The 26,699-nt window shown below is 41.2% G+C and overlaps 1 protein-coding gene across 3 annotated transcripts in view; it reads left to right on the top strand.

The window, feature by feature from the left end:
* grb10b (growth factor receptor-bound protein 10b) overlaps positions 1-26,699 on the top strand; it is a 125,686-nt gene that overhangs the window by 11,137 nt on the left and 87,850 nt on the right. For all 3 annotated transcript variants that reach the window (XM_084088008.1, XM_084088010.1, XM_084088009.1), the window contains exon 2: positions 18,550-18,662. In XM_084088008.1, the coding sequence (XP_083944134.1) occupies positions 18,612-18,662 (51 nt within the window). In that variant the 5' untranslated portion in view covers positions 18,550-18,611. The remainder of the gene's footprint in view (positions 1-18,549; positions 18,663-26,699) is intronic.

The following is a 26,699-nucleotide window of genomic DNA, read 5'->3' as shown; positions in this document are numbered from 1 at the left end:
GCTTGTTTTGTAACACATGTAATATGATTTTTGAAAGAAGTTGCTGTCAAATGTAACACCCAGGTCTTTAACTGTAGAGGATGAAATAACAGTACATCCTTCTAAATGCTAAATGTATTCTAAGAGATTCTGTGTACAGGTTTTTGGTCCAATAAGTAATACATCAGTCTTATCTGAATATCCTAAATACCCTCTCAAAACAAAAATCCTTTTATGCAGTACTGCATTTTACTGCAGAGGAAGCCCTTTTCCTCCCTTAACTCGATGTTCATTGCCGAAATTAAAGAGCGAACAAACTTAGCCCACCCATACAGCAAACATGTGCACAACTATAAGAGCTTCAGTCCCATTCTTTATTCAGATTGCATAAGAGCCTGTTCCTCGTTGTCCAATGAATCTCTCATCCAATTAGTGATTGTCCATGTTTCCAAAAGCTTTTCTTCCTGGTTGCCCATTCAGCCATCTGATGACATGACGCTTTCTTATAGCGTCCTCTGCGCAGTCACTCCAAAATAATGGAGTTGCCCATTAATAAAGAAATCAGGATGAGCAACTGAGGTGTGACCGTTGTGCTGTCGACCAGTGCCTCATTTAGAAGATTCACATGAAAATCAAGGGCATACAGAATTACTTACCATCTTCGTAACATTTTATTATTCAGCACTGGTTCTTGGTAATCTTTTGCTAATGTTATTGCTTGTCAAGATTCATGAATAAATTAACACATTCCCTAGATTCATTCCAAAGGAGTTGCTGGAACTTCCATTGCTGTGAAGGTAACTCCACTCCCACTTGACCTTTATCAGGTCACTAAGCCCTGGGTCCAAGATTATTGACACCTGCAACTTGTCTTGTGTTAATTGTATAAAAAGGATATAATATTCTTTTCTTTTTTTTTTTACAGTGAAGAGAATCTCCCTTACTATCATGTTCTCTCAAAGGCTATATTAACAAAGCAGCAGAATATGGTTGTCACATCCATTGTAAATGTGGTTGTCAATCCCAAACACTGATTGTGAGAGTAAAATGAAGCCAGACATCACTGCTCTGTTGCAATAGCAAAGTGTGTTTGTTTTGAGAGATAAAGTTGGCAAACAGCCCAATTTTTGTTCTCTTAGTATTTCTGTCTTTAATAACCTGCATGTATGTACAAGCATCATGACACAGAGTTCATTCTTTGGGACTGAGTTAGAGATCTGATATCTAGGGCTGTCAAAAAAGTTATTTTAGAAAATTTCAGCTTCTCCTTCAAGAGATATAGTGGTGTTTGGGGGACAGTAAATAATTTTAAATAATTTTAAATCTCCTATATGTGTCTTTAAAAAAAAAAAAAATTGCTTCCGCCATGTCATAAAATCATGGATATGAAATGTGTGAAAAACAGGTACTAGATCAGAGTAATAAAGCAACTGACCCCGATTTGGAATCAAAATTTAATAATGTGCCTCAAGTTAAAAAAAGGAAATAAGGACTCACTACGATCAAATGTAGTCCTGATGGAACAGGGCAGTTCTCCACAATTCCCTAATTTTCACATCAAATAATATACGAGTCATGCCAGTGTCTTGTATCCCTAGTCCACATTCAAATATTAGTTTAGTATATAACTTAGGCTTTAGTTTTAGTGATCAGTACTGCTCCTGGAAATCCAAATTTTTAGGTAGAGTTCCAGTACAAACTATTGAGCGAACTGGTCACGATGTGTCACAGTGTGCATATGTATGCACTTAAACTTTGCTGGTGATTGTATTTTGAGTAAGTAGTTAGTTTGTGAGATTTAGCCAGTGTTGTGCAAGTTACTTCCAAACTGTAATACATTATACATTACTTGTTACTGTTATTAAAAAGTAATTCTTTACCTTACAATATTACTGTTTCAGAATTGTAATGCGTTACATTACTCCTGTATTACTTTTGAGTTACTTTAACCAAAATAACTACAGAAGTAGAACTTAACATTCTAAAATGACTAGGGCTGTAAAGATATGCGATATGAAACCGCGACACTCAGATTCATGAACCTGTGTCGGTGTGCGGTGTGAGAAGGCAGAATCACGACACACCCCACACGTCCAGATCCAAAGCTACCACATCTTTAAATTACTTTTAGTATTATTTGAAATTAACATTATAAAATACATAGACCTACACCACAAAACTAGTTGAGAATAAATTATTTAAAATTGGGCAATTCCAGCGTTGCAGTAAAAACTTGAAATATAAATTCTCAGAAAATGCATTTAATACCAATATATTGAAACGTCTGTTTATACATCTAGGCTACTCCCTTAATAAAGGAGTCCAGACATTAGAAAAATATACACACATGCATTTTATATTTAATATGAGGGAAATAGCGTGACACAAAAAATCTTTAACTTTTAGGTAGGTTATAGCAAAATATTTTTTAGTAATTCTGTGAATTACACTAAGCAAACCAAAAGTAGGCCTAATACTACCCACCATATGAAGAAGGGTTGGCTCTCCACAGAACATAATATTCATTTTATTTTATTTTATTTTATTTTATTTTATTTTTCGTGTTCGCATTTATGAGGAAAAAACAATGTTACGGTCGTGTCAGTTCTCCGTAACGGACGCGACCGCTCTGAAAGCGGCACTAAAGACTGCTTAAGCTTTCACAGAGGCCTCAAACAGAAAGCACAAAGCCTTTCTTTAAAGTGAATTTCGTTTTGTATTAATTGTATCTTAATTTTAATCAATGATTCATCTACCAATTGCCTGGATTTAATAAGTAAGAAGTAAATATAAGTAGACGAGATAACCAGGACACGGAGGCGCGGGCGTCTCATAAATGAACCGAAACTCAGCGTCTTACTTGCCTCACTCACAGTCAGACATGTCTACTTTTAAACAGAACAATTCAAAACGAAAGAAAACGGACTGCTCTCTGGTTAGAAAGAAAACACAGAAGAGCAAACAGAGCAATGCGCATACGTCCATCCCGCCAATGTACAGTCTTCTTCTACCATATTCTCCCATTAACCGCTTTTCCACTGGCCAGCGCGAGCACAGAGACCGAAATCATGATCGCGGCACTCCTGTAAAACCTGCCCTAAACACGCTTTTACTGGACTATGTCACACAATACAAAGGTACACCAGCAAGAGGGAGATGAATGAAATAAATCGCCTTACAAATATATCAGAAGCTGTCATTTAGTCATTATTTACAAACTTGGACACCACACGCACGCGGCTATTGACTGACCACGAACAGGTAATAACTTGCATTTTTCATTCGTTAATGTCTCGCGGTCTGGCTGTATTTATTTTTTTATTTTTATTTTTATTTTTTTTGAACAATTAAATTTTGGGCTAAAAGTGTGTTGTAACGCATGCGTTACTGAACATGTACCGAGTAAAATATTACTGAAAATTGATTAGTAATGCCTTACACTACTGCGTTACAACAAAAAGTAATAAGTTACTGTAATACATTACTTTTGTAACGCATTACTCCCAACACTGGATTTAGCACATGTATTTTTCTTGAAAATGTCACTTTTTACATTTTATTTAATTGTATATTTTGAATTAATATACATGTATAATATCAGTTTAGTTGTTTTGTTTTAATTTTGAATACATAGTTTTTATTCAGTTAACATCACATTTCTATCTGCTTATGAAGATACTATATTTTATTTTTATTGTTTTATTTAAAACTAACATTTATTTATTTATTTCAAATATGTTTGCTAGCTTTTGTCCTATAGTTTTTAAAGATAATAAATTGGTCTTTACATCACATATGTCTGCATTTGCTTCTCAGCATTCTATTTAAATTCAATTAATGAGTTTACGACTGGAAAAGCCAAAGGTAAACCCTCCTCCTCTTCCAATTACGCAAGGGTTTTTTGGAGAAACCGAATAGCTGAAAAAGCATGTATGCCCGATTCTAATCTTGAATTGAGACACAGCTTTTTGCAACTTGAAAACGAATGGTATCTTAGAGAAGGGTTGAAACTAAACTCTGAAGGAAAGGCAGATGTCCAGCCGCAGGATTGTCGTAAGATAAACTGTTCTCGGCAGCAGACCAGTACATGTATTGCTCAACATGCTGTATCTTCGTAACTATCTGAAGACAAACTGTTTTCTTGGTCCCGGCGATCTTGTGGAACAATGTTTTTTCTACAGTAAGAATCTTCTTTACACCTTGCATCTTTTCCTCGATCTGTATGGGTTTTCCCTAATGCAAGGAAGCATCCCTAAAACAGCAGGCTACACTGTGGGGAAGTTTGATGTGCTGAGCTATGTTTGGCTAGGTTCAACCCAACACTTCTTAGAAGTTTTCATCTTCATGAATAAGAAAGATTTATGGAATGTGTGTGTCATTTTTGATTGATGCTCCTATTTCTCCTGTAATGGAGAACTGTAAGCCCTATTGAACTTCTAGATGCCTCTTTATGGCCTTTCTTTCAATGACTAAGCTATTCTTTCTTGGACACACAGCTTTGGACTGCCCAGTTCTGGTTTTGCTGAAGGATATTGTTTTATGACTGCTTGAAAAATGTTACTGGGTCTTGTTGGTTGACATGTGGTTTACTTTAGGCATTCTTACAGTCGAGAACAGACTGTTCATTTGAGTTCAAGTCCAGGCTGAGACCTGCATAGGTGGAGTCCATGACATTATGAAAATATGGCATTGGTCTCAGGCTCAAGACTGAATATGTTTTTGGACTCCAACTACAAAACTAAAAGGGTAAAAGACTTATATGTGGTCATGCATTTTTTGTTTATAATTTATAAAATTTCTTTATTTTACATTATGTAATTATGTAATTATACAGCACTTTTTAGTTCATGCATTTCAAATATGCTTTTAATATGTCTAATACATCACAATCATACTGTACATCATATTACATATTTCAAGTCCAAGGTTCACACGCATTATAAGGGTCCAAAATGAACACCTGCTAAGCACCAAATGTAAAGGTAAGAACAAACTGGCTTTGACAAGTAAATAAAATGAATTACTGGTCAGTTGTGTAACCTGATAACTGATCAAAATAATATATGGTTTAAATCAGATTGTAAGATTGATTAGCTGACCCTCCCTGATGTAATCAAGCTTAAATTCCATGTTGCGATGTGGAATATTCCATGCATTAAAGCCAGAATGAAAAAAAAAACAAATAAATAAATACAAGCACTGCTTTTTTTTTTTTTTTGACAGGCACAGCTCCCTTTCGTATAGGACCTTTGACACTGCATCATGCCGTTGACGCTATGGGAAAGCTTCCGCTTGACCCGTTGTCTGAAGTATGTGTATACACATGCCAGTTCAATTGGCTGAGCATATGGTGTTATGACGTGGCACAGTGTGCTAAGTAAGCACCCTCAAATGCAAGCAAGAGCACACATATTGGTGAAAAAGATTTGGCAAACGCTCCAGTGCATATTTGTGTTTGCGCTCTGGAGAACGTCAAATGCATCTATTTACAACGTGTTTTTGCAGCGATGAGCAATTTAGCCAATCACAGACATAGTTGTTGATCTCTTGAATGCAATGGCCAATCAGTGGTATTTAAGTTTAAGTCAGAATCCACTCGCCGTTCAAAACGGCAGAATTTTTATTCAGTGCTGAGTTATGCAGGCTTACGAAACCTCTCATTAACAAAGTGTAGGCACGATGTAAGTAAGAGATTTATTGTGCATTGTTGGCAGCTTCTTTGATTACAGTATAACAGAACTTAGTTAGATTGCGATGAACTGACAAAGCGACAGCGTTTTAGTTAAGGGAACTGTCTTGGCTCACTTTTCAGGTTACAGCCTATATAATAAATTGATTAAAACTATTTTTTTCTTGCTGTTAAGAGGACCAACGGCCAATTGCATGCTTCAAATTTCGGAAGTGACATCTACATATAAATGCTGGATTCACTCTGCACGTGACAGAAATATATAGCAAAATATTTTTGATATTCTATTCCATTATTGGTAAAAAATATGACTTGTAAACAGGGTTTGAAATTAATACCAGCCAGCTTGTCAAATGCGGGTAAAAATTAACTTTGGCAGGTAACGAGAAGATGAGAATGAATGAGGTAGGGAGGAGATTGTTGGATGACTGGATTTTGTTTGAATAAGAAATTAATGTATGAAATATATACAGTGAGGAAAATAAGTATTTGAACACCCTGCTATTTTGCAAGTTCTCCCACTTGGAAATCATGGAGAGGTCTGAAATTGTCATCGTAGGTGCATGTCCACTGTGAGAGACATAATCTAAAAAAAAAAATCCAGAAATCACAATATATGATTTTTTAACTATTTATTTGTATGATACAGCTGCAAATAAGTATTTGAACACCTGTCTATCAGCTAGAATTCTGACCCTTAAAGACCTGTTAGTCTGCCTTTAAAATGTCCACCACTCACCAAGCAGCTTGGTGAAAAAAGGTCCACTGTTGGAGCTGTCATTAGAAAATGGAAGAAGCTAAACATGACTGTCAATCTCCCTCGGACTGGGGCTCTATGCAAGATCTCACCTCGTGGGGTCTCAATGATCCTAAGAAAGGTGAGAAATCAGCCCAGAACTACACGGGAGGAGCTGGTCAATGACCTGAAAAGAGCTGGGACCACCGTTTCCAAGGTTACTGTTGGTAATACACTAAGACGTCATGGTTTGAAATCATGCATGGCACGGAAGGTTCCCCTGCTTAAAGGCCATTGCACACTGAGTCCGAAATTTTCGTATGCGTTTTTTCGTGTTCGTCAGCCTTAAAATTCGTCACGCACAGAAACCTTGCACACTGAGTCCGATGCGTATTTATTAAACCTTTGCGGAAAAAAAACGCAAAAAAAACAAAATGGATTCGTCAAGCAGTAAGGATGAATTTGTTGCCCTCTTTCTTCTTAAAAAGAGAAAGAAAAAAAGAAAGAGGAAATATTGGGTCCATCCAATCCTGAGATTGCGCTGAGAGGAAGGAGAGTTTCACCTCCTTATCAAGGAGTTGCGAAATTATCCCAAACGATTCAAAGTTTACCTCAGAATGTCAGTGGAACAGTTTGATGCTTTGCTAGCGATACTGGAGCCACATATTAAAAAGAAGACCACCAATTTCCGTGAACCAATCGATCCTGAACAGAGACTGACAGTATGTCTATGGACGGACACACACACACACACACACCGGCGGAAGCGCTGGGCAGACAGAACAGCTGTATACAGGTTATATTTTATTCAGTGTCTTTGTAATCCGCATTTTGTGTTTCATACAGTACTTGTGCTGTGAGACGAATAGTGTATCAACTTGTCAGACGTCATTCTGGATTTTGTCGTTCGCTTGTACGGTGGCTCTGAATTTTCAAAAAACCTCTCAAAACACTGGCTGTGGATGCGAAAAACGCAGAAAATCGAACCCAATCCGAATTTTTTTTTTACGGACGAAAGTTTCGTAGACAGTGTGCAAGCGTGATTAACATAACGTGAGGTCGATTTTGTTTTTTTTACGTGCGAAAATTTCGGATGCGAATTTCGGACTCAGTGTGCAATGGCCTTTAACCAGCACATGTCAAGGCCCGTCTTAAGTTTGCCAATGACCATTTGGATGATCCAGAGGAGTCATGGGAGAAAGTCATGTGGTCAGATGAGACCAAAATAGAACTTTTTGGTCATAATTCCACTAAACGTGTTTGGAGGAAGAAGAATGATGAGTACCATCCCAAGAACACCATCCCTACTGTGAAGCATGGGGGTGGTAGCATCATGCTTTGGGGGTGTTTTTCTGCACATGGGACAGGGCGACTGCACTGTATTAAGGAGAGGATGACCGGGGCCATGTATTGCGAGATTTTGGGGAACAACCTCCTTCCCTCAGTTAGAGCATTGAAGATGGGTCGAGGCTGGGTCTTCCAACATGACAATGACCCGAAGCACACAGCCAGGATAACCAAGGAGTGGCTCTGTAAGAAGCATATCAAGGTTCTGGCGTGGCCTAGCCAGTCTCCAGACCTAAACCCAATAGAGAATCTTTGGAGGGAGCTCAAACTCCGTGTTTCTCAGCGACAGCCCAGAAACCTGACTGATCTAGAGAAGATCTGTGTGGAGGAGTGGGCCAAAATCCCTCCTGCAGTGTGTGCAAACCTGGTGAAAAACTACAGGAAACGTTTGACCTCTGTAATTGCAAACAAAGGCTACTGTACCAAATATTAACATTGATTTTCTCAGGTGTTCAAATACTTATTTGCAGCTGTATCATACAAATAAATAGTTAAAAAATCATACATTGTGATTTCTGGATTTTTTTTTTTTAGATTATGTCTCTCACAGTGGACATGCACCTACGATGACAATTTCAGACCCCTCCATGATTTCTAAGTGGGAGAACTTGCAAAATAGCAGGGTGTTCAAATACTTATTTTCCTCACTGTATATACATATATACATGGTGAGGTTATATGGTGAAGCCTTGGTGAGCAGAAGAGACTTTTAAACATTAAAAACATTAAAAAAACTTACCGTTCTAATAATTTTGGCCACCACTCTCTCTATATATATATATATATATATATATTAGGGCTGTCAAAAGATTAATCGCGATTAATCGCATCCAAAATAAAAGTTTGTGTTTAAATAATATATGTGTGTGTGATGCAGAGTCAGAGACGTTCGGATCCATTTGCAGTATTTATTGAGAATGGTCAAACAGGCAAGGGTCAGAATACAGCGTAGACAACAACGAAGAGAATCCAAGAACATAAACAATACCAGGCAGAGGTCGAGGCAGGCGGCAATCCAGAATCAGAAACGGTAAACAGGCAGAAGGTCAGGGCAGGCGGCAGGCAGGGAAACAGGTGTCGATAAAACAGTCAAAGGTCCAATACACGGAGAGACAACAGTAGAATAATAACGCTTGGAGATGTTAGCCGAGGCAGAACAAGACTTCGCAATGAGGGAGAGTCAGGCAACAGTTTATATGGAGAGGTGAATGGGAAACACCTGTGCAGGTAATTAGACCTAGGTACGGGGCTTATGGGAAGTGAAGTTCAATATTCCGGTGAAGGTGTTCGCTGATGAGTGGAGAGAGCCACTGAGGTGCGATCCGTGACAGAGTGTGTACTGTGTATAATTATTTTGTATATATAAATACACACACATGCATGTATATATTTAAGAAATATTTGCATACATATACTGTATATATTTATATATAATTTATATTATATATGAATATATATTTTTTTTATATATATAAATAACACATTTTTGTTAAATATATACATGCATGTGTGTGTATTTCTAGATACAAATTTAATTATACACAGTACACACACATATATTATTTAAACACAAACTTTTATTTTGGACTGCTACAACAAACACTGTCGGTATTTGAAAGTTGAGCCGCAGCTCATTGGCCGCTGATGCAACAGCAACCAATCAGCTGTGCTATGTAGATAACACAAAGTGATCACTACCAAATGAGTTAAGGACCTATCAGCTTGCGCCATCTGGAGTCTCATGCCAGAACTTGGTATTAATATTAGGAAATATTATTACAATTTACAATAACTTTTTTTTCTTCTATTTTAATATATTAAAATGTATTTTATGTATAACATAAATATTATAATATAAATATTATAATATTTATGTTATAAATATTGGCACGTCGCCTCCCTCCCTCCCCTCCTTCCCGCTGACAGCCTTGCATTACACAGTGGTTTTATGGACTCTGACAACCACATAAATATTATAATATAATATAAATAAACATATACAAATTTATTCCTGTGATGGAAAGGCTGAATTTTCATGTTTCAATGTTCATTCACACTGCCAGTGATTTTCCAGAATCTGTGAGTGCGTTCACACACATCCCGTAAAGACACGTGACGTCAGGATGTGATAACTCCTGTCAGATGTCAGTTCTGCTGATAACAGGGTGCGTTCCGGGACTGATCCCAGCAATGTTACTAGGTCCCCATCCCGGCATCGATCCCGGCATCAATCCCAGGACGTGTTTGCGTTCACACAGAAGGCACTCTAGCAATTTTACGGCAATTTCCTGTGATCAACACGCTGTGTGAAAGGAGCTTATGCTAAATTTTTCAGTTCTTGACCAGCTGATGGAGGCAGGCTCATGTCATATTTGATGTTGTGAGTGACAAAATTACATAGTGCAGTTGGAAATATTTATGGCTGGTAATTTTCTAATTTATCCACGATTTTAAGACATATAGGATAGGCCCGGTTTCACAGACAGGGCTTAGACTAAGCCAGGATTAGGCCTTAGTTTAATTAGGACATTTAAGTAGCTTTTATAAACGTGCCTTAGAAAAAAAAACATTACTGGTCTGCATCTTGAGACAAAACAGTGGCACTGACATATTTTAAGATATGTCAGTGCAAGTTGCTTTCAGTTAAAACAGATCAAACATGTATTTTAGTCTAGGACTAGGCTTAAGCCTTGTCTGTGAAACCAGAACCTACTGAAATCCTTCTCAGCTTCTGTTTAGTGCTTTGATTACAATGAAACATTTTAATTTCCTGTCCAATCAGAAACTAAAGGTTTAAAACCCAGAGATTAGTGTTGGTAAGGGTTCCATTGCTCCTGACCCCTGCTCATTTAATCTGCAATGGGAGGAGTCAGAGAGGAAAGGGTGTGGGAAACAGCTTATAAATATTCATGACTTGCTGCATTTGGAAGGCCCCTTTCCTTCTGGACACACAGCTGGACAGAGCAGCTTACATTCCAGCGTCCCTCCCAACCAGGCACTCTCTCTTTCTCATCCTTGCTATCTCTCTCTTTCTCACTTTTTATTGCTGTCCTATTTTCAGCTTGTCTCTCTCATCTCTGCACTTTGCCCTACAAATCAATGCATACCATTTTGCGGCTCTCCTCCCAGTACTTTATGTGGAAAGAATGTGCTCCCAGCATTCCTGAGGAGATGGTGCATTTTGGCTAATGGTCTCCAGAGTATTCCTAGGATGTTGCATGGGAATGTTGGAGTAGGCCAGAACTGAGATTCTTTCTCAATGATGTTTATATATTTAAAATGATAACAGAATGTAGAGTTGATCAAGTTTTCAATTTACATGTCTACAAACAAAGGTAAAACAATGGGAAAATATTTCCGTTACAATCAAAAACTGTACAGTACCAGTACAGTAGCAGCTGTAAATTAAATAAATTAAATATTAATTTATTAATAATCATTTTAATATTATTGATCTATTGATTGAAGGTTGATCTTACATTACCGTTCAAAAGTTTGGGGTCAGAATGGGGTTTATGTTTTTGAAATAAGTCTCTAATGCTCTTATACTTTTTAACAGTACTGTATGTCTATCTGTACTGTATGTCTACTGTATACTATCTGTTTTGCGAAATGATAAGTAATTTTATGGTTGTCTGTGGGTTTGGGATCATTTTTAGATTGAACAGCTAAGTAAAAACCACACTATGATTGGTAACTTCAGTGAGGTGCGTGTGTACCCCATGGCTATGTGTTTTTATACTGGATGGACTATAAATATCCCACATATTTTCATGAGTGCCCCATTTAGAAAGAAAGATTTTTTTTAGCCTGTAGAATGCAAGGAATTTATGAGGGGTGCAAAAGCACTAAATAAGTTTGAAAGTCAACATACAGTGTATCCCAATAGAAGTGGTTATTGCAGTGAGCCTAATTTCCACCTTTCTCTTTATCAGTATTCCCTATTACGGTTATGTATTCCATGCATTTTGGCCTAATTTCTGAAATTTGTGAAAAGGTTCACTTTACACAGGTCATCTCATGTTAAGTGGCTGTGTGTATTTAAAAACTGCCTTTGTGGCATTCAAGTGCCACATTCCTTTTCACTGTGTGTTTTCTCCCTAGTGCGATGAATCTCGGTGCATATTTTAGGGAATAGTTGTGATGTTTTGTGAATTAAAGGATTTAGTGTTCTGTTTCTGCTCCATGTCGTGGATGAATACAAGCGATGAGATTTATTTTATAGTGTGAGAACTGAGTATTACTGAGAGACATGATGTGAATGTGCAGATGTGTTCGGGAAGAGTTGAGTTGAGTCTCAGGCAGGATCTCTCACTCTCTCTGTAGATTTAGATTGCGTAATATGGCACGTCGCCTCCCTCCCTCCCCTCCTTCCCGCTGACAGCCTTGCATTACACAGTGGTTTTATGGACTCTGACAACCACACAAAGAAGTTAAAACTCTTTCTGGGGCTGAAGATAGCCCTTGTGGAACTGTGCTTCCAATCTGAAGGTAGATCTACTAGTGCAGATGATATTTCTGCCATGATATTTCACCAAATAATATAGATCTCAGCAATGAATGCAGATTTAACTGTCTGCCATTTCATTCCTTAAAGCCATTAGTTATACATGAACGTTTCTCAGATGAAGTATTACAGAAAGATTTGATTTTAAATCTTTGTAGAAAATAAGACAGAGTAAAATGCAGAACATGTCCACAACTAGTTTAAAATAGTTTTCTTGAAGTTTGACGAACGAATAGATAGATAGATAGATAGACAGACAGACAGACAGACAGACAGACAGACAGACAGACAGACAGACAGACAGACAGATAGATAGATAGATAGATAGATAGATAGATAGATAGATAGATAGATAGATAGATAGATAGATAGATAGATAATGTTTCAAGGCTTAATGTCCCATTGTAATTGCATGAAGAAGAGTGACAAGTGTTTAGAAAATCTCCTTTTGTGTTCCTTGGAAGAATTAAAAGACATAGAGGTTTGGAACAATATGAGGGTGAGTAAAGGCTGTCAAAATATTATTTTGCTAAAGAGGAGATCTTTACAGAGAACTTTTGGTACTGTTTCAATAAGGATTTACTTTAAATAGCTGGTGGCTGGTGGAGATCCCAAAGGCTTGGCCTTTGCCTTTGCTTCAGGGCTAATCACTGCTAGACATTAAAGCTCTCCTTTTACTGTGTAAGCACACATGAACTTCTTGCCACAATACTCAACAAACCTATCATGCCGTCATAGCTCACAGTACAATTCAGCTTTTGTGCTAGGACAATCTGTATAACAAACAAACAAGCCACACACAGAGCGCCGTAGGGGTCAAGGCGGGTTTTATATCCCTCTTTACATTCTTCACTGACTCTATTTCTTCCACGCTCTATAATGCCAAAAATCATAGATAATAGGATGATTAGCAGAAGCATAAGCACTGCAGTTTCCAACTGAAATGAATACTAGTGGCAGTAAAACATCAGCAACTTGTATTCCTTTTTTATGATTAGAAGGGCATATTAATAAAGAATCTTTGCATGGTTCCTTGCACAGTACTATTCTATGACCTCAAAACTCTTAGTGCATGATTTGTAAACTACCGCATTTTTATGTTTGCATAACATGTGTATATATGTATATATGTATGGATTTTCAGACATAGTCAACATGTTCAGTAGCTCAGCTGGTACAGCGCTACACTTGCGATGTGCAGCTCTCAGGTACGAGCACAAAAGTTTATTGAACCAACGTTTCGATGATAAGCCTTTATCAAGGTACCTTGACAGAGTGTGCAGTTGTATACCTTTTTCATAGAGATTTCTTCCCTAACTTGCACTTCCAAAAGCTGTGCGTTTACCTGAATACCTTCTTAAAAAAATACAAAAGATAACTTTGTGGTCTTCATTTTTTCCCACCCTTCATAAATGAGTTTTGAGGCAAGTTTGAGAATCTTTTTCTCATACAATGTGCTGTATGATTGATTGGTGGTTTGTTTGTTTGATTGAACTGAGATAGGAAAGAGTCACTCTGTTCTTTTTCTTATGGGGGTACAATGAATGAAACAAAAATAAAAGAAATATTAAAGGATTGGTTCACCATTTATTAATTATAATTGTTTACTCACACCCATGTTGTTCCAAAACTTCTATTCAGTTTTGGAACACAAATGAAGATATTCTTAAAATTCTCCACTCATTTTGGTCCATCCATTGAAAGTCCATGCAACCAAAATTTACATGCTTCAAAAAGTTCATAAAGACATCGCAAAAATAAAACCATTTGAATGAAAAAGTTTAATCCAAGTCTTCTGAAGAGAATTTATATGATAAACTGATTTCATGAACAACACACCAAGCAAACACATTTTGACAATCCATTTACCATATTTGATGTGCTCTGTGTGCTAAATGTGTGTTGATGAATGTTTTTATGTGAATAGAAGCCTAAATTTAAATCAGTTCATCATATTTAAAGTGACCGTGCCTCTTCAGAAGACTTGGTTTAAACCGCTTGTTTCACATAGATTACTTTTAAAATGTCTTTATGGACATTTTGAAGCATAAAAGTTTTTCCTGAGTTGACTTTCAATGAAAAAATAATATAAGAATAGCTTAATTTGTGTGTCAGAGATTAATAAAAAAAAGTCTAATGGGTTTGGAATGACATGGGTGAACTATCCCTTTAAGGTGTCTAAATATATGAGTGGTGACAGCACCAATATACTTAATTGTATATGACAATTCAGTATCAGGTTCAGTATTCCCTCATTCATAATTTCACACGTTTTTATTTGTAGTTTCTACCTCATATTAAAAAAGACTTTTCTCCCTTTCTTGGAAATCAAAAGTCCATTGCAGACAGACCTCTGTTCCTCAACTTGCGTCTCTCTTTCGAATAAAAAGAACTAGAACTAAAGGGGCCCTCACTATTCTTTCAGAGACAGATCCCTGCTGAGGTGTTGCTGGCTCCCCACTTCTCCTTTTTAGCTCTATGGCTGACTGAACCAGAGGCATTGAGAGATTGAGGAGTGCAATGCAGTGCTCAGCAAGCTTCTGAATACTGATTCTGAGTCAGACACATTGAATGAATTTAGATACCAAAAGAGTAGCTGTCGGACCTGCGTGGCCCAGAGGTCAATCACATGATTAACGGTGATGACATCATCCCCTGGGGCTGCCCAATCTTTTGTTGCAGGATTGGACACTGAAACGTGCAGACCTGACTCCATTATGTAATCCCAGGGGCTGAGAATTGGGCCTCTAAAATCAGCCCAAACTGCTGGGAAACTTAAAGTTCCCCTTTTAAAGTAACTTTTTTTTCTTTTTTTTTAAATGAACAAACTTTAAATATTTGGCAAGTACATCATAAATCCATCTTCTAAAACATGTTTTTGCCTTTCCCTGAATCACTATGGTAAGCCTATAATAATGATTTATATTTTAGAGTGGTCTGGATACATTTCACAAGAAACTGCATATTTCCATCAATCGACCATGCATGTTTATGTCATATCCACAAATAAATGAAAGAAGGTCAGGCTACTACTATATGCAGTGAAAAGTCTCATAGTAGCTTAAAGACACAGCAAAATCGAAATTAGCAAGCAAAAAGGTAAAGCGACAGTGCCTGTAATAAAAGACAAATCAACAAGGGCTTTAGCTTAGTTTAGTTGACATTTAGTAATATGCTTCATCCATTAGATGCCCAAAAGTTAAAGGGTAACTCTCGCCAAAATGCAACCTAGGGTCTTTTTGTTAATCTACCCGAGGTGAACTTTCTTTAAAAGCATAATTAGAATGGAAACGCCACTTAAGTTTGGCCGTATTTTCGTTTTCGGTCAAATTGCCTTTTGAATGGGAGCGCTTGGGGCACTTCTATAATTGCATCAAAAATCGCTATTTTTAAAACACTAAGAAGGCTCGACACAACATGAAACTTTGCTCGAAGTATCACCAGGGGCTCTACACATGAACTCGAGCATTGAGAACATTGTTTGTGTACACAGAGTTTACTAAAAAGAAAGATTTTGAACAACTCACTGTAGCTGTGTCCGCCGGCATTTTGTCAGTCAAAAATAGTCGATCTCCAAATGTGAATGAACTGACTCTGAATTTTAGTATTGTTTCTTATATGAGGATCCTTTTTCAAATACAAGGTCAGTATTGATTTTCACTAACGACAAAACAACAAATTATCCGTGAATTTATATGGAACTAAGCTTTAGGAGCTTTCCATCTCCTCCCTGTTACATTGCATTCAAACTTAAAAGTGGCGTTTCCATACTAATTATGCTTTTAAACGAAAGTTTGCCTCGGGTAGATTAAAAAAAGAAACTAGGTTGCATTTTGGCGAGAGTTACCCTTTAAATAGTGTAGCTTTAAGAGGACTAGAAATAGTCAACACGGACCTCCTGAGCTTTCAACCACCAATTAATGACTGCTTAAAAAAAGGTAATAAAAAATGTATGAGGATTCCCAATCTACAGAAGGATCCAATGTCAAAAAAAAACCAACAACAAAAAACAACCTTGACCAATCAAATTAAATCAATCAATCAAGGCTTAAAAACTAAGAAAAAAAATATCGGTCTCCCTCTGAGCAGAATCAGTATTGTAACGTTTCTGTTCACGCTTTCCTTCTGTAACATTATCGTCGATTAGAAAAAATGCTGGTTAATAACGTTGTTATTTTTTTTGCCTATACTTTATACCAGAACTTGAATTGAACTTTATACTAAGAGCTTGTGAAACCTCATAACTCGAGTGGATCCTCAAACTATCGGCAAAGCCTCATACAGTAGCTCAACCCGCCTCAATCGTGAAGGAAGTCCTGCACGCATTTTGTAGACTGTCTCTGCTTGTTGCAGTGCAAGGGTAAATAAAAATCTGGTTCTTTGAATAAGTACAGTGTTTTCTTTATTCAAAACGGCTACTGTTTTATGTATTTCAGGAGCGGAGAAGAGTATCTTTGTCTGGTATTTGCCATCTAGTCATAGTCAATACAGCCTGTGCGTAACACTTTGTGTTTTATAACACACGCTTTTTGCCAAATATATTAAGTGCCCATATAACTACAATAACATTTATAACCTGAGAAAATGCAATGCATTTTCTGCGTCAGATGCGACTGTTCTAATCATGGACAAAACACAATTCTCCGACATTTGCTGGTGAAAAACCTCATAACTTCATTTGAGCTTGATTTTGGAAAAATGTTAATAATATAACGACACACACAAGTGTCACGCAGCCATGAACCATGAATGCAACACTCGACCATGAATGGCTTTAAAAGTAAACAACTCAGTTCATTGATTAATCGGGAGCCTGTTAAGAGATGCCAAGATTGGAGTTTTATGGTCCCTCTACTTAGTATTTTTAATTGTGGCCACAACATTTTGAACATATTGTAACCTTGATAAAGTTTACTGACAGACCCTTGTATATACAGGAAATCATTACAATAATCCAGTTGCAAAATTTTTCAAGATAATTTCTTGATAAAACTGATTGCAGTTTTCCAATCCTTCTTAACTGAAATTTATTTATTTGACGGTCAAATTTGAGGTCTGCCAAAATTACAAAAACAAAATTACACGTAGATTAATGACATTTTTATGCAGGATAAGAAGGCACTTTACTGGAGTACACTCATGCTTTTTTTTTGTCAAAAATGTAAATTTCTGTCTTTTTGTCATTTAACATTAAGAAATTGTAATTCATCCAGCACTTCACATCTTCAAGGCAATCCAGCAGAGAATTTTCAGACGCATTATTTCCTGCTTTAAAAAGAAAATACCACTGCATATCATTGGCATAACAGGGATATGAAATGCCATGCTTATTATATAGAGCAAAACAGCAACATGTAAAGGGAGAAAAGCGGCCCTAGAATAGAGCTCTGAGTTACCCCTTAAGTTATAGGAGCAAAAGAAGAATTATGATTCCCAATCTTTACTGTGAATGTTCTGGCCTCCAGGTAAGAGCAGAACCAACATAAGGCCACTTCATTTAGTTCAACATGCCACTCAAGGCACTCTAGCAGAATGACATGATCCAGCATGTCAAAAGCTGCTCTTAAGTCTAACAAGACAAGGCCGACACAGTTCCCATGGTCAACTTTTAATAAAATGTCATATTGCATCCTGATGAAGGCAGTGCTTTGACCAGTTCTGAAACATTATTGAAACTTATCCAGGATATTTATTCTCATAGAATTAGAAACAATTTAAACTTTATAGTTATACAGTAGTAATAGTTATCGTCCTTGGGGTGAACGGTCCTTGAAAGTGTAAAGTTATTTGCAAACTCCAGTTCATGTGTCTTCTAATGTTTCTATGACTTTTAAAGTTTCAAAATGGTGAAACAGCTAAATAAATACATGCATTTAAGCTTGCTAGACTACATAATCTTACCCTCTGAAAATAAGGTACCATTATATGAGTGAAAATATATAATTTTGGTCTCAGTGGAAATGTTCACTATTTGGAGCTCTGTATGATCTGTTTGTTTAACATGTCCATTCTCTCCTCACAATGCAAGTCGCTTTCCCAGTGCCTTGGATTTAAAGAGGACAATCTAGAAATTGTTTTAGATACTGTAACTGCGTGGCTGTTGGTCAGCTCGGATTCTGTATTTCCCTCCTCTTATTCTTCTGTTGTTTACTGACCCCGTGGAACTATTTGGGTTAAGAAGTGCTCTGTGCTATATTGGTAGTTGCCACTTAGACTAAACTAAGAAAGAGATAGCTTTTTTTACCTTGAAGAAACATTTGATGTAACATTTTTGTTTTGGTTTAATTTCAGACTCTTTTCTCATCTATCTGAGGTGGATGTGATATCCAAGAGAGACATTACAGAACTGTATCATGGCTGTGGCCGGATGTCCGGATTATTTTCTACACCATCCAAATTACCAGGTAAATGATTTTTTGTGCTTTTCTTATTACATTATTTACCCAGCCTCTACATTATTGTAACATTTTCTTTCTTTTTTTTCAAACACACTAGATAATCTGCCTTTAAACATAAACTGGAAAATGCAGCCAGATTACAGCTATTCTAAAATGTTCATGCAGTGTCAGGCAGTTTTCCTTTAGTACCCGCTTTGGTATTTACTTATTTAAGGTAATTAGTAACTACACTAAAACTACTAGTCAAACCTATATGCTAATACCAAATATCCTTGATGTAATGTTTTAAGTAGTATTATTTACTAAAGAAGAAGAAATTATTTAATTCTAATGTCAGTGGACTGTTTAGGGCATTTTGTTCAAAGCTGCCCTTTCCTGACTTGGGATATATCCAAGCATGAATTTAAATACATGCATAACCTACACGTCAGGACAGGCTGTACTATATTGTGAATATAGTCACAGCTTTTTATTTATTTATTTATTTATTTATCTTGGGCATCTTCTATAACCTATAGTCCCTTATCATATATGTGCTGCACAGTGATATACGCAGTAGTTTTATGAACAGGTGTTTTACACCATAGCTGTTGATATATCAATTATCATGCCTTGAATACTGTATTGATCAGCAGAAAACCAAAAATATTCTGTAAAAACTAATAGTTGATTTGCTCAAGGAAGTTCCCTTTCAAGGGAACTCACGTTGCGTTGAGATTGACGCTATGGGGAACGCTTTGCGTGATGACGTCTTGAAGCACATGTAAAATCAGTCCAATGGTGTGGCGGAACGTCAGAGGCGGGTGACGTCACATACCAGGAAGCTATAAAAGCCGGCCCGAAACAGAAAACGAAAGCTTTCTGAGTCTTCAGTCGCGCTCTGTGTTGAAATCTGTCCTTGTTATTTGGTGTTGTCTGTCTATATTATATATATATTCAGTATGGCGAGCAAGCAGCAGTTTAGAGTGTGTGTTCATCCCTGCCCGCGTTATTTAACGGGAGGTGACACACACACTCTTTGTGTTGTTTGTTTGGGAGAGGAGCATGCCCAGTCAGCACTCGAGGGTGGTGACTGTGTGCATTGCGACGCGCTTCCATTGCGTACGCTCCGATCCCGCCTGGCTCGATTTAGTCAGGATTACGTTCCCCAGGGCTCGGGTCCCGCCGCTGCTGAGGCTCGGCGTCGATCTCAGACCTGGGGTTCGCAAATGGATCTGTCAGTGGATGTTGAGACGGGCTCTGCCTTATCTCAGCCTCCTTCTGACAGATCCAGTGCCTCTCATCAGGGTGTGGAAGCACGCGTTGCGGTTTCTTCCCCCCCGATGGAGGCACCAACACTGCAATTGTCCAGCTCTGAGGAGTTGGACGTTGTTAGTGTTGCCGCTGAGTCTGAGGATTCGCCACCTCAGTCTCATGCGTTTGAAGAATTGCTCGACGTGGTTACAAGAGCCGTTGAGCGATTATCTATTGAGTGGCCAGAAGATAGGCAGGACGTTCGTTCGAAAAGTAAGCTCGACGAACGCTTCCTGCCATCTCGTACACAGCCTCAGCACAGAAGCCTTCCGTTTTTCCCCGATCTCCACACCGAGGTGTCGAGATCGTGGGGGAAACCCATGTCTTACAGAGTATACACACCACAAACATCACACTACTCTTCCATTTATAAATATAAAGATTATGGTTATGGGGAGATGCCGAAGGTGGAGGAGACGCTTGCGAGCTATCTTTCTCCAGCAACGGCATCTTCCCTGAAGGCTTCTACACTTCCCTCTAAGCCAACTTCTGCCCTGGTTCATAAATCGTATGCAGCCGCTGGTCAAGCTGCAGCGTGTCTGCATACGATGTCCCTTATGCAGGCATATCAGGCCGAATTACTGGGTGATTTAGAGGAGGGCGGGGGAATTGGCCCTGACACAGTAGCCGAACTGCGCAGAGCCACAGATCTGTCTCTCAGGGCCACCAAGGAGACCGCTAAATCAATCGGGCGGTCTATGGCAGCCCTGGTGGCCACTGAGAGGCATCTGTGGCTCAATCTAAGCAACATAAAAGATAAAGAGAAACATGTTCTCTTAGATGCTCCGGTCTCCACTGTTGGGTTATTTGGTGATGCTGTAAACAGTGCTGTAGCTAAGTCACAAGAAGCTGCAAAACAGACAGCTGCACTTCAGAAAATTCTCCCCCGCCGTTCTTTCATTGAGGCTGCTGAGCGGGAGCGGCCTCACTCCTCTAAAAAGAGCGCTGAATATCGTGCCACTCAAAAACAGAGTGTGTCCTCTCGTGCTCCCCCACAAAAATCACGGGGACACGGAGGGCGCTCTCAAACCCAGCAGTCTTCGAGGGGTAAAACGGATCTGCGGACCGTTATTACCGCCAAGAAGGCTGCTGGGAAAAAGTCCTGATGTCCGTGGGCTCAGGACGAATGAGGGTAGTCCCCCCCGAAGCAGAGCGGTTAGCACCTCTTTTTACGGTGCCCGTCTCTCTTCGGTACCCTCAGGGGACCGTTCTGCTAACCCTGCCGCCTCCGGTGTTACAGGGCGCAGCGGTCTCCGGCGAGCACATATCTCAAGGACCACCCGAAAACGTAGTGGCCTCGGGATGCCCGCCCCCTCTGAGGAGGGTGTTAGAGCAGTCTGTTCAGTCGTTCCCTGCCGGTGAGCCGTTACAGGGCGACGAACCGACTACTCAACAACAACAAAATCCAGAAACCAGTCTCGAGAGGCTGGTACCTCTAGTAGAATCTTTGACAGCGTGGAAGCTACTGTCGAATGTTTCTCATTGGGTCCTGCAGACCGTAGAAAAAGGGTATCAGATACAATTCAAGAAACGCCCACCTCGGTTTATGGGGGTCCTGCCCACACTGGTGGGCCCCGAGCAGGTTCTGGTTATGGAACAGGAAGTAAACACTCTGTTAGAGAAAGGGGCCATAGAATATGTACCTCCCTCCAGCAGGGAAACCGGGTTTTACAGCCGGTACTTCATAGTTCCAAAGAAGGACGGGGGATTGCGTCCCATTTTAGATCTTCGAGTTCTGAACGAGTCAGTCATGCAGCTCAAGTTCAAAATGTTAACATTGAGACAGATCGTGCCACAGATCAGGTCCGAGGACTGGTTTGTCACGATAGACCTCAAGGACGCATATTTCCATATTTCCATCCGTCCGTGTCATTGGAAGTTCCTGAGGTTTGCTTTCGGGGGCAAAGCATACCAATATCGAGTACTTCCATTCGGCCTAGCTTTATCACCCCGCACTTTCACCAAATGCATGGATGCAGCTCTGGCGCCCCTGCGCCTCCAGGGTATTCGCATCATGAACTACATCGACGATTGGTTGATTTTAGCTCATTCGCATCAGTTGGCGGTTCAACATCGAGATGTTGTTCTCGCCCACATGAGAGAGTTGGGGTTACGGCTGAACGCCAAGAAGAGTGTGCTTTCTCCACTCCAGAGGACCACTTTCTTAGGCGTGGTTTGGGATTCAGTGTCGATGCAGGCGCGCCTGTCACCGCCACGTATAGAGTCCATCCTTGCGGCTGTGAAAAGTGTAAAGCTAGGCCAGCTACTCACTGTCAAACAGTTCCAGAGACTGTTGGGTCTCATGGCAGCAGCTTCCAACGTGATACCTTTTGGACTACTGCACATGAGGCCCCTGCAGTGGTGGCTCAGGACCAGGGGGTTTTCCCCGAGGGGCAACCCATTTCGCACAATCAAGGTCACGCGGCGATGCTTACGTGCCCTGGTTATGTGGAAGAAACCTTGGTTCCTGTCCCAGGGCCCAGTGTTGGGAGCTCCTTGTCGTCGCAAACTGCTAACGACGGATGCTTCCCTCACGGGTTGGGGAGCGATCCTGGAGGGTCGCTCATCTCAAGGTCTGTGGGAAGACCATCATCGTTCCTGGCATATCAATCGCCTAGAGATGTTAGCTGTCTTCCGGGCTCTGAGGAGCTTTATCACAGATCTCAGGGGACACCATGTGCTAGTACATACGGACAACACGTCGGTAGTCGCCTATATCAACCACCAAGGGGGTTTGCGCTCGCGCCCGTTATCCAACTTGGCACGCCATATCCTCTTGTGGTCCCAGGGGAAGTTACTGTCACTCAGGGCAGCTTACATCCCCGGGGTCCAGAATATAGGAGCAGACACTCTGTCGAGACAGGGGCCGAGGCCCGGGGAATGGAGGCTCCACCCCGAGGTGGTGGAGCTGATATGGAGGGAGTTTGGCCAAGCTCAAGTGGATCTGTTTGTCCACTGTCCACTTTGGTTCTCCCTCACGCATCCAGCTCCTCTGGGACTGGATGCTATGGTGCAGACGTGGCCGAGGCTACGTCTGTACGCTTTTCCCCCAGTTGCTCTGCTCCCGGGAGTTCTGGAGAGAGTTCGCAGGGACCGGGTTTGCCTGCTTCTTATAGCCCCGCGCTGGCCGGGCAGAGTATGGTTTCCCGATCTTGTGTCGCTCCTCGACGGGCCTCCTCTGGAGCTACCCGTCAGGAGGGACCTTCTGTCCCAGGCGGAGGGCTCGATATTTCACCCTCGGCCAGAACTGTGGAACCTGTGGGCTTGGCCTCTGAGGGGGCCCAGCTCATAGAGTCAGGTCTCTCAACTGAGGTTGTGGAGACCATTCTACAGTCCAGAGCTCCCTCCACGAGGAAACTTTATGCCCTGAAGTGGAGAGTCTTCACTTCTTGGTGTAGTGACCGTCGGTTGGACCCAGTTAACTGCCCAATTGGTACAGTGCTGGAGTTCCTGCAGGACCGGTTCACGGCAGGGTTGACCCCGTCCACTTTAAAGGTTTATGTGGCGGCCATAGGTGCTTACCACATTCCTTTGGGTGGAATGTCTGTGGGGAAAGACCCTTTGGTATCTCGTTTCCTTCGTGGCACTTGGAGGCTGAGGCCTGCAGTTCGCTCTAGGGTACCACCATGGGACTTGTCCATTGCATTACAAGGCTTGTCCCTGGCCCCCTTTGAGCCCATTGAGGAGGTTCCTGAGAAGTTTTTAACTCTGAAAGCTCTTTTCCTTCTTGCTATTTCTTCTCTCAAGAGAATAGGGGATCTGCAAGCATTGTCGGTTGCTCCGTCATGCTTAGAGTTTGCTCCGGGTATGGTTAAAGCTTTTCTTCATCCGAGACCGGGTTATATCCCCAAGGTCCCCACTAATGTGGTCAGACCTATTGTTCTGCAGGCCTTCTGTCCTCCTCCTTTTCAAAATGCTGACCAGGAGGCTAATAATTTGCTTTGCCCTGTTCGGGCGTTAGACGCTTATGTCCACAGAGCTGCCCTGTGGCGTAAAAGTGATCAATTATTTGTGTGCTTTGGGTCTCCTAACAAGGGAGGTCCAGTGTCTAAGCAAAGGATGAGCAAGTGGGTGGTCGAGGCTATCTCACTTGCTTTTGAGGCGGCTGGGCAGCCTTCTCCTATGGCTGTCCGGTCCCATTCTACAAGGAGTATGGCGGCCTCTAAGGCCCTTTTATCAGGAGTATCGTTACAGGACGTCTGTGATGCGGCAGGCTGGTCCTCACCGCACACTTTCATCAGGTTCTACTCTCTGGATCTAGACTCTGCTCCAGGGTCTCATGTTTTGTCTTCCTAGTGCTGCTCTCCAGATTTCACACAGGACAGACATTCGTAGCTATGGAGGCGTTGGTATAGACGTTCCCCATAGCGTCAATCTCGACGCAACGCGAGTTCCCTTGAAAGGGAACGCCTCGGTTACGACTGTAACCTCGGTTCCCTGAAGAGGGAACGAGCGTTGCGTCGCCTTGCCATATCTTCTTCATGCCTGTCAGCTCGACTTCAGACTCTTACGAAGCTTTCGTTTTCTGTTTCGGGCCGGCTTTTATAGCTTCCTGGTATGTGACGTCACCCGCCTCTGACGTTCCGCCACACCATTGGACTGATTTTACATGTGCTTCAAGACGTCATCACGCAAAGCGTTCCCCATAGCGTCAATCTCGACGCAACGCTCGTTCCCTCTTCAGGGAACCGAGGTTACAGTCGTAACCGAGGCGTTTTGTATATTTTTTGAGAGCATGTGAGAGTAGGATAAAGTGGAGGGCTTCTGTGTATTTTGAATGTACCTGTCATGAGCAGTAGATTATAAGTCTGAGCATGAATGAAAATGGGGTTGCAGTGAATGACCATTGCATCAGTATGCATTAATTTGGGCTGAGCGCATTTGATTCACATAGTGTAACCTGACGTAAAAGCATCTCAATTCTAGCTTCATTCAGTGAAGTAGCTGGCCAGTTTTGAAGGGCTCTCATCGGTTGGCACTGTTTAAAGTGCATCCACGTGCAGCAGTTCAAAACCAACTGGGAAATATCAATCAGGCAAATCACCCCGTGGAGATCTGGCATTAGTGCAGCTTGATTATAAGATATTCTGGGGGACACCCACTGTCTTGCAAAATACCCAGACACTCTGATATGAAATTAGCTTGTCCTTTTAATTAAGTCAAAGAATGTATATTTCCCTCAGTCACGTTCGACGGCCTTGGTGGCTCGCTGGCTCATTCGGACTATCAGACTCAGCTTTGCGATTCAGTTTTACAGCCCTTACTTCATTATACCCAAGAAAGGCGGTGGGTTACAACCAATCTTGGACCTGCGTGTCCTGAAGCAGACCCTTCTCGAGCTCCGATTCAAGATGTTAACTCAAGATGTTAGATGTTACTCATTTTAGAATGCATTTGACCCCAAGATTGGTTTGCAGCAATCAACTGAGAGGAGTACTTTCATGTCTTGATTATCCCTCTACACAGACCGTTTCTACATTTTGCGTTCAAGGGGTGAGCATATCAGTACAAGGTCCTCCCCTTCTGGCTGTCCCTGTTGCCTCGCGTCTTCACGAAAGTTGTGGAGGCGACCCTTGTTTCTCTGAGGGAGCACGGCGTTCGCATCCTCAACTACCTCGGTGACTGGCTCATCCTGGCCCACTCGCGAGAGCAGTTGTGCGAACACAGGGACTTGGTGCTCAGGCATCTCAGCCATCTGGGGCTTCGGGTCAACTGGGAAAAGAGCAAACTCTCCCTCGTACAGAGAATCTCTTTTCTCAGTCTGGAGTTGGACTCAGTCAACATGACAGCACGTCTCATGAACGAATGTGCTCAGTCGGTGAGCATTTCACATTCCAAACAAGCTCAATTGTACAGCCAAAGAGCTCTCAAGACAGCCCATGCTCCCGGGAGAATGGAGACTCCACCCCCAGAACGTCCAGCTGATTTGTAGATGCTTTGGGGCCGCACAGGTTGACCTGTTTGCCACTCCGGACATGTCCCACTGGCAGTTGTTTTACTCCCCGACTGAGGGGACCCTCAGTACAGATGCGCTGGCACACAGCTGGCCTTGAGGCCTATGCAAGTATGCGTTTCCCCCATGGAGCCTACTCACACAGACACTGTGCAAGGTCAGGGAGGACGAGGAGCAGGTTTTGTTAGCTCCGCCATACTGGCCTAACTGGACATGGTTTCCAGAACTGATGCTCTTTTGTGACAGCCCCTCCCTGGCAGATTCCTCTGAGGAAGGACCTGCTTTCTCAGAGACGGCGCACCCTGTGGCACCTGTGTCCAGACCTATGGAATCTCCATGTATGGACTTGAGAGATCTACCCCCAGCAGTGGTGTTCTCCTTCCTGCAAGAAGGGTTGGAGCGAAGGCTGTCTCCCTCCAGTTCTGTGGGAAAGCCCGAGCTGATCACCAGGTTCTTGAGGGGTGTAAAGATTAAATCCCGCTCTCACCTTGTACCCTCTTGGGAACTCTCCTTGGTCTTATCAGCCTTGCGGGGAGCGCCATTCGAGCCAGCTACAGTCAGTAGAACTTAAGATCTTGTCTCTCAAGACAGCGCTCCTGACTGCGCTCGCTTCTGTCAAAAGGGTAGGGGACCTGCAGGCATTTTTGGTCGACGAATCATGCCTGGAATTCGGGCCAGCCAACTCTCACGTAATCCTGAGACCCTGGCCTGGATATGTGCCCAAGGTTCCCACCACCCTTTCAGGGATCAGGTGGTGAACCTGCAAGCGCTGCAATGGAGGAGGCAGACCCAGCACT

This window comes from Abramis brama, assembly GCF_963993115.1.
Source record: "Abramis brama genome assembly, chromosome: 17".
In the NCBI taxonomy this organism is placed as follows: domain Eukaryota; kingdom Metazoa; phylum Chordata; class Actinopteri; order Cypriniformes; family Leuciscidae; genus Abramis; species Abramis brama.
The sequence above is the reverse complement of the archived record's forward strand: the minus strand, read 5'-3'. Positions and strand labels throughout refer to the sequence as shown.